This window comes from Anguilla rostrata, chromosome 14 (genome assembly GCF_018555375.3).
Source record: "Anguilla rostrata isolate EN2019 chromosome 14, ASM1855537v3, whole genome shotgun sequence".
NCBI classification, from domain to species: domain Eukaryota; kingdom Metazoa; phylum Chordata; class Actinopteri; order Anguilliformes; family Anguillidae; genus Anguilla; species Anguilla rostrata.
In genome coordinates this window covers 40,461,688-40,470,010 of record NC_057946.1, presented here as the reverse complement: position 1 = coordinate 40,470,010, position 8,323 = coordinate 40,461,688, and the positions used below count along the sequence as shown (strand labels likewise).

The 8,323-nt window shown below is 45.6% G+C and overlaps 1 protein-coding gene across 2 annotated transcripts; it reads left to right on the top strand.

The window, feature by feature from the left end:
* Positions 1-379: 379 nt before the first annotated feature.
* LOC135239680 (prolactin-releasing peptide receptor-like) lies at positions 380-7,923 on the top strand. Of its 2 annotated transcripts, none has more exons than XM_064308523.1 (3): positions 380-626; positions 4,757-5,206; positions 6,541-7,923. In XM_064308523.1, the coding sequence occupies exons 2-3, from the start codon at positions 4,764-4,766 to the stop codon at positions 7,175-7,177; spliced, it is 1,080 nt and encodes a 359-aa protein (XP_064164593.1). In that variant the 5' UTR covers positions 380-626; positions 4,757-4,763; the 3' UTR covers positions 7,178-7,923. The 2 variants fall into 2 exon arrangements, with proteins under 2 accessions (XP_064164593.1, XP_064164594.1); XM_064308524.1 differs by having other exon boundaries at positions 1,678-5,206.
* The last annotated feature ends 400 nt before the right edge of the window (positions 7,924-8,323 follow it).

Here is an 8,323-nt window from a genome sequence, read left to right as displayed (position 1 = left end):
ACATTTTATATAAAGATGTATATGCTGTTATATTATTATATATCATAAAATCAATGTATGCTGAACATATTCATATCCTTCGTGTACTGATTTCCCCTGTAGGCAAACGCCTCAGTCGGAACATCCCTGCTCCTAGCCTTGGCATGCCCTGTGACTCAGCTGGAGACTCATTTAGTGCATTAGGTTTAAGTTCATCCGGTCGATCAAAATTATATTTCGGGTTCGGTGTTTGAGGCAATTGCAATTTGTCGTTGAGATTTAAATTTATCATTATTTCTTTTTTAAACTGTTAGCCTACTCGTTGACGTACAACTTGCTTTCAAGGGCCTGACATCTGGCCAATCAGCTGCCGATCTGCGTGTTAAAGGGAAAAAGAACGCGCCCCACTGTCTCGAACACGCACACGCGCTGCAGCGTGTTTTCCGCTTCTTCAGTGCACCTTCACTGTATTTATAGTCTACAAATCTTACTGTCGAGAAAGGAAACAGAGGAATCTCTCGGAAATCTTCTGGAGTCTCATATTGCAGCACCTCTTGCCTCTCCAACCTCCCGGCATAACTGAAGATCGGACTCAAAGATTTGAAAAGGACAAGAGAACTTCCACTTTACCAAAGCGAGAACATAAGGTAAACAGTACAGCAAACAGTAGCACTTTGTTGGCCAGATCTACTGTTTAATACAAATTATTAATATCATCGTTATTGCAGTTATTTATGTTTTGATTAGTATATGTTAATATTAGCAACACTGTCATTGTCGCTAATAGGCATATATTTCCCAGATTTTTACAGACATCCTATGATGTGTTATCTAAACATGTTTTTGGTTTTGAGCCCGCAATAACGCAAGTAAGGGTTTTGGTCCCGTAATGCCATAGATTAAAATTGAATAGGAATTACAGCACGTCGCAAGCATTAAACATTTTGACAGGAGAAACATAATTAATTGGACATCATCACACAAATTAAATACCACACGAGAAACATAATTCAATGTATATCTTAACACACATTAAACATCACCATAATGAAGACAAAAAATAGGCAACTTCAAAAATCAGTTTTTTTGTGCATATTCCCCAAAGGTTCGAAAGCCTGTTACCGGGTTATAGGCTATATTTTAATATGATTTAATTTGGTCAAACAGCCTTTTAACAGCAATATGCATTATTATTGTTATTATTGTTGTTGTTAATGTTATTATTGTTATTATAATTATTATCCCGGCATGTTGGATAAGTAGCCTACAAATGAAACTTGAGAGAAGTTATAGCCACCAGAAGTCAAGAAACCCTTTTACGAGGCAGCAACACCCCAGACGAACGTGTGTCTTAGGCCAGATACCCTACATAAGTACGGGAGAGTCGGTATAAATGTAACAGTTTTGGATTTTGCTCATTTACTCGGAATATATTTTGCCTAGCACTTCAAACAGCTCTGATATGTCAGTAGTCATTACCAGTTTCAATTACGTTCATAACTTAATCGAGTCGGATACAATTGAAACTCAAATGAAATTCATATGACCTAGTCAGTATAATTGTAACAGTAAATGAGAACACCATATGATGCACACACACAACACATTTGTGATGGTAACCGGAGACCAGCCACAGCCGCAGATTATGATGTGTGGGGCTTAATGAAAAAGACTGTGCTAACTTTGACGCACAAACAGCTTCGTGACCTACCGTGAAGTGAGTCGTGGAAACGTCCAAATCGACGAGGAAAGCTGTTTTTGTTTGTTTCTTAACACCCAGGTAAGTCTTTTCAAGGCAAATGGTCTACTATGCCGATTAATCTGATGTGTGCTTATTATAAATGCCTGTGGCCAGGTGGATGGTTCTGTTCCATTAATCATGTGCAGCATCCAGAAGATGATGCTGTGTCAACGCAGCAAGCAAGTTAGCTGAACGCACTTTACATTAAACACTGAACTAACTTAAAAACACGTTGGTGAGTATAGCATGCTATTAATTTCTTTAATTAATTTTAAACTCAGTTTAAAATGCCTATGTCTCCCCACAAAGACACTACGTAGATGTGATTCAACACCATGTAGTGGCCCTATTCTCCAAATCTGAAGCCCTCCATGACCTCCCTGGGTACCAGCGCTCTCGTTTACTCTTTAGATTGCATTCTGTAAACATATAACGGCAAAATGCACGTTGTTTGTTGTAGCAACTCAGAGGCGTCATAATTGTGCGAGCTGCTACATTTACGGGGACACCACGATTTTGGTGACAGAAAACAATCCCCGCTAAAATTGACTCAGAAAACCATACTTTTTCAAGGACATAAGACTGCTGATGTATATGATTTATTGTAAATAAAACAATGCCTTATAGCCGAAAATTACTTTCGGAACAGATTTTTTACTTAACTCGATCAAAAACAGTTTTTGAGAAATATTTCCCACGAATGTTGTCGAATTGCTCGGTTTTTTTTTTTTTTTTTTGGCACTCGGTAGACAACTGAATTTCGCGTGTACAATCCTGAAATGGCTACTGCAGCAGTGCACAAAACATTATTGATTGTGTTGCATTTATGATGGGTTACAATTGTACCGGCTCGAATGACACCGCCGGGCCGACACACTGCAAACGCAAGACCCGGTTGTACACCCTCAACACGCGTTCTTTAGCTCTGAAATTCTTACCGCTTAATGCAGTTCAAGTGTCACAGCGAGGGGCGCTATAGTAAACAACTCCAGGATAAAGCCGTCATCTTCCATCATCCCATTATTCCAGCAAGCTTTTACATATCATTTAGATTGCATCCAAGGGTCAACAGCAGTGTCCTACCAGGGAATCGAACCTGTGACCTTTAGCTTCTTACCCATTATATTGCACTGCCGCCCTATGCCATATGCCCCCAACTATGAATGTGCTGTATTTCACTCGTAGGCTGTATGCACATTGCACATGTTCCTCCTACACTGGAGTTTGGTCTGAATAAGCAGGTCTGCCACATAAATGTAACGAAATGTAATTAATTGTTTAAATCGTGGCTTGCAACCGAAGCTCTATCGGCCCCTGGTGGTAGGGAAGTGAAATACGTGCTAATTTATATATTGGGGAACAATAGAGATGTGTGTGTGGTAGTGTTGTGTTTTTTTATTATGGATCATTGTCCAGGTTCATGTCCAAAAGGTTTTGCATGTGCTAAATGTCTCAGTAAATCAGGCCCTAAATCTGAACTGCTTCAGTGAAATACTCCGCGGTACAAATGAATAGTATCGTGGCACTATCCCAAATAAAAACTACAAGCACAGGTTCCTATTCAGACAGACATATTTAATCAACATTTGCCCTTAACTTATATTGAGATGAAAATCTGCATTTTTTCTTCAAAAGCAGAGGCATAGTAATGATTCCATCACTAGTCTGATCATCTACATTTTTATACATGCTTTAGTGCTCTGGTAACTTGGTTTGTATATAGATGTAAGAGCTATAATGAATGGAAATTAGACAGCCATCTCAAACCAAAAAGCAATGTCACTGTTTGACAAATTCCTTTAATCTGTGTCGGCAGAGAAAGCAGGACAAGACATTTTTAAAATAAAAAAACGAAAAGAAAAAAAAAATTCAGTTGCACAGTTAATAGCTTTGTTTATGACACATTTTTGTTGTCTTTTGTTGTAAACAGATTTACAGTACTGGTCTGAAAAATATTCAGAACAATGGTCCTTTTTATAAAACTTGTACAGACTGTCTGAAGTAGAATTTTAGTAGAATTACTAAAGACGATCTTGATAAAATGACCAGTTAGTTCTTTTCCATTTCCGCCTCCTTCTTTGAGTGGAGTACTTTCCCAACACCGTTTATCTTTAATCAAGCCAAACAAAAACACTTTTCTTCCACAATCGCTCCCAAATTAAAAAGTGAAGGACTCTGTGATGGCAGTACCCCGTCTAGACTAAAAGGAAACGAGGTGAGCCTTCTCCAGAGCCTTCTCCAGGGCCCCTTCTTCAGTGTCTTCTCCAGGGCCTTCTCCAGAGCCCTTCCTCCAGGGCCTTCTCCAGAGCCCTTCCTCCAGGGCCTTCTCCAGGGCCTTCTCCAGAGCCCTTTCTCCAGAGCCTTTTCCAAGGCCTTCTCCAGGGCCTTCTCCAGAGTCTTCTCCAGGGTCTTCTTCAGTGTCTTCTCCAGAGCCCCTTCTCCAGAGCCTTTTCCAGGGCCTTCTTCAGAGTCTTCTCTAGAGCCTTCTCCAGGACCTTCTCCAGACCCTTCTCCAGAGCTTCTTCTCCAGGGCCTTCTCCATAGCCTTCTCCGGGGTCTTCTTCAGTGTCTTCTCCAGAGCCTTCTCCAGAGCCCTTCCTCCAGGGCCTTATCCAGAGCCTTCTCCAGGGTCTTCTTCAGTGTCTTCTCCAGGGTCTTCTTCAGAGTCTTCTCTAGAGCCTTCTCCAGGACCTCCTCCAGAGCCCTCTCCAGTCCAGAAGGCTTCCAAGTCCATTTAGGTTACCACAGGATGCATGAGATCAGGGAGGAGCATGCAGATTCAGTTAATTCAACCAACAAATTCTGGAACATTTTTGACACGGAGCCTTTCATTGTAGACAAGGCTTTCCCAGCACATCAGTATATGTTGGGTCAATAAATGTTTCTGAACTAAAGTTGGTTTTATTCTTAAAACATGTCTGTAGGATAAAAATCATACCTGGCATAGTTTAAAATTTTCCACAGCTTGATAACTCACAGTGGTCTGCTTGTCCAATCAATGAAGTTTTCCTCTCAAGCATTTTTTCCCCCCAATAGCTAAGAGATGGAGGGCAGTGGCAGTGCTTGGTTAGCGCCCGCTTGTGGAATGGAAGGGAACTGCAGCAGGCCGGCTTTCGAAGTGGCGGTACGCCAGAGCACCTCCAACCGCAGCCTGCCGTTCGCGGACGTGGAGCTCCTGCAGTCCTACAAGCCACTCATCATCCCCTGCTACGCCCTGGTGGTGCTGGTGGGCTTCGTGGGCAACTACCTGCTGCTCTACGTCATCTGCCGCACCCGCAAGATGCACAACGTCACCAACTTCTTCATCGGGAACCTGGCCTTCTCCGACATGCTGATGAGCGTCACCTGCGTGCCCTTCACACTGGCCTATGCCTTCAACCCGCGCGGCTGGGTGTTCGGCCGCTTCATGTGCTACCTGGTCTACCTCACGCAGCCCGTCACCGTCTATGTGTCCGTCTTCACCCTCACCGCCATCGCCATTGACAGGTGGGTGGGGCCTGTTCGTGTGTGATTGCGCAATGCCTGGGCTGAAGCTGAGGAGGTTGCTGTGGGGCGTAGCAGGGGGCCACGCTTTGTGTGCTTTTTAAGAGGATGATAATGTACCGAGTACAAAATAAGGCTGTCCTCAGACACAGGTGACACGGTGGTGCCCATGTGGGTTTAAACAAGCCGTGGGCCATTTCCAAAGAAAGAAACACTTCAGAAAAATAAATAAATAAATACTGAAAAAGATGAGGGAAAATTTCTTAATGTTCCCACTCACTGCCCAATCATTCGTGGCCTTTTGAAGTAGATTTCAGCCGGATAGAGCATGTCTACAGGGTTTGGCATACTCTTTCAATAGAGGACTGTCTAGTATTCACAAGAGTCCAACACTGAAAAGTTAAACAAAAGGCAAAAAACGAAATCCTTTGTGTCACCTTTCGGGAAGGACGTTTGGGGAAATGTTTGTCACCAAAACTTCCTATTCTTTAGTAGCCATCAGGCATGCTATGTGTGTCGATTTCAGCCACTTTGAAATTAGAGTAAGGAATCCTTCTCCGGAAGCAGCAGCAATGGTATGCATGTCAAAATGATTATTTAGACATGCATATGAAGTGTAACACCTGCATCCAAATTTAGCTTCTCTGGGTGCCCTGTATTTGATGGTGAACAAACATGGATGTTCACTTGAAATGCCTTTCTTCTCTTTGAAAGCCTTGTCCTGTGTCAGTTTCAAAATAAAAAAACTCAAGAGAAACACAAACAGGATGATTTATATCCTGTATATATATAATTATATCATATAATATATATATATATATATATATATATATATATATATTTGATATTATTTGAGCCTATAATTCACACACACACTCACACACAGGTGAGATTGCAGTGATGAGACTGTTTTAGGTATGACTGGAAGTCCATATGTATCAGTGCAAGACAGCACAGCAGATGTTCAAAAGGCTCTTCCAACTGCCTACCTGCTGTCCCTTCATACCCCCTCCTGCCCCTTGCTGTTGCAGATACACCTAACCTCCCTCCCTCATACCCCCTCCTGCCCCTTGCTGTTGCAGATACACCTAACCTCCCTCCCTCATACCCCCTCCTGCCCTTTGCTGTTGCAGGTACGCCTAACCTCCCTCCCTCATACCCCCTCCTGCCCCTTGCTGTTGCAGATACACCTAACCTCCCTCCCTCATACCCCCTCCTGCCCCTCGCTGTTGCAGATACACCTAACCTCCCTCCCTCATACCCCCTCCTGCCCCTCGCTGTTGCAGATACACCTAACCTCCCTCCCTCATACCCCCTCCTGCCCCTTGCTGTTGCAGGTACTATGCCACCGTGCACCCGCTGAAGAAGCGCATCTCTGTGCTGGCGTGTGCCTACGTGCTGTCGGGCATCTGGCTGCTGTCCTGCGGGCTGGCGGCTCCTGCGGTCGCCCACACCTACCACGTGGAGTTCCGGAAGGAGGGCTTCACCATCTGCGAGGAGTTCTGGATGGGGCAGGAGGAGCAGCGCCTGGCCTACGCGTACGGCACCCTGCTCCTCACCTACGTGCTCCCGCTGTCCGCCGTCTGCGTCTCCTACATCTGCATCTCCGTCAAGCTGCGCAGCTGCGTGGTCCCCGGCCACCGCAGCCAGCTGCAGGTGCAGGCGCAGCGTGTACGCAAGCGCAAGATCTTCCGGCTGGTGGCGCTGGTGGTGGCGGCGTTCGGCGTCTGCTGGCTGCCCATCCACGTGTTCAACGTGCTGCGCGACGTGGACATCCGGCTGATCGACAAGCGCCACTTCCTGCTCATCCAGCTGCTGTGCCACCTGTGCGCCATGTGCTCCTCCTGCTGCAACCCCTTCCTGTACGCCTGGCTCCACGACCGCTTCCGCGCCCAGCTGCGCAAGATGTTCGCCCGCCGGCCCCGCGTGGGTGCGCACCCCAACCACTGCGCCACCGCCAGCGTGGTGCTGTAGGCCCCGCCCTCAGTCTCAAAAGGGAGGGGCAAGCAGCGAAACCAGAGGAGAGGGGATGGAAATTAGTGGGCGGAGCCAATAGAAGGCACAGGGCGGAAGAGTGACAGATGCAGACACAAACCTGTGTGAGATCTGGTTAAAACGGTTCAACCCTGTGCTCGAGATCCCAGGGCACTAACCAGGCCCAACCTGGGACAGTGCCCATAGCAGCCAGCGCACGATCAGACCCCTGCCCACGAAGAACTTGGAGCACAGCTGGGTGGCACACACACAGGCACTCTCAGCCAGGGGGAGGAGTTATAAAGTCATGTGACCTTCCCTACACCACCCCCCTGAACAAGACCACCCACCTGAAACTGAAACGGCCTCTCCTGTATAGTTCTACAGTTCTCCACTCATGAGCATGAACCGGAGGGCCTGTCCATGCTCACTTCAGGCTGTATAATGCAGCTCGCCCTATTCATGCTGCCACTCATGTTTCACCCTCAGCTCTGTGAAATGAGAAGTAAATGAATGACAGACCTGTGTGGCCATGTTGTCATTATGACCTGCATGTGTGTCCGTCTCAACGCGTGCATTACAGCGGTTCCTCTTCCAGGAAACTCATCAGACTTTCCCCATCCTGTCATATTGAAATAAACAATCTTTGTCCTGTTTCTGTAACCTGTGGCATGTTTTACTGAGAACCTAGTTATTTTCAGTCACACCATTAAAGCTTGGTCCCAAATCAATTAACCTGACTTTACTGATTCATTAATTATTTGTGTCTTTTACTCACAGTTCAAATGTACTCTTTATGGGGGTTTAATGGGGTTTAATGCATCCAGGGGCGACATAGCTCAGGAGGTAAGACCGATTGTCTGGCAGTCGGAGGGTTGCCGGTTCAAAACCCCGCCCTGGGCATGTCGAAGTGTCCTTGAGCAAGACACCTAACTCCTAACCCCTAACTGCTCTGGCGAATGAGAGGCATCAATTGTAAAGCGCTTTGGATAAAAGCGCTATATAAATGCAGTCCATTTACCATTTAATGGCACTGTTATGTGAATAAGGAGAGTGTGGCCCGAGGCATGCACAGTTCTGTGTATTACAGGCTGCAGATTTGTTTGGATTTGGCTGGGCTTTTACACACACAGTTCTGTGTATTAC

Excerpts from the sequence above, each read along its gene's own strand:
- LOC135239680 (XM_064308523.1), top strand. The coding sequence starts at position 4,764 with ATGGAGGGCAGTGGCAGTGCTTGGTTAGCGCCCGCTTGTGGAATGGAA. Across the intron at positions 5,207-6,540 it reads ACCGCCATCGCCATTGACAG|GTACTATGCCACCGTGCACC; the intron begins GTGGGTGGGGCC and ends TTGCTGTTGCAG.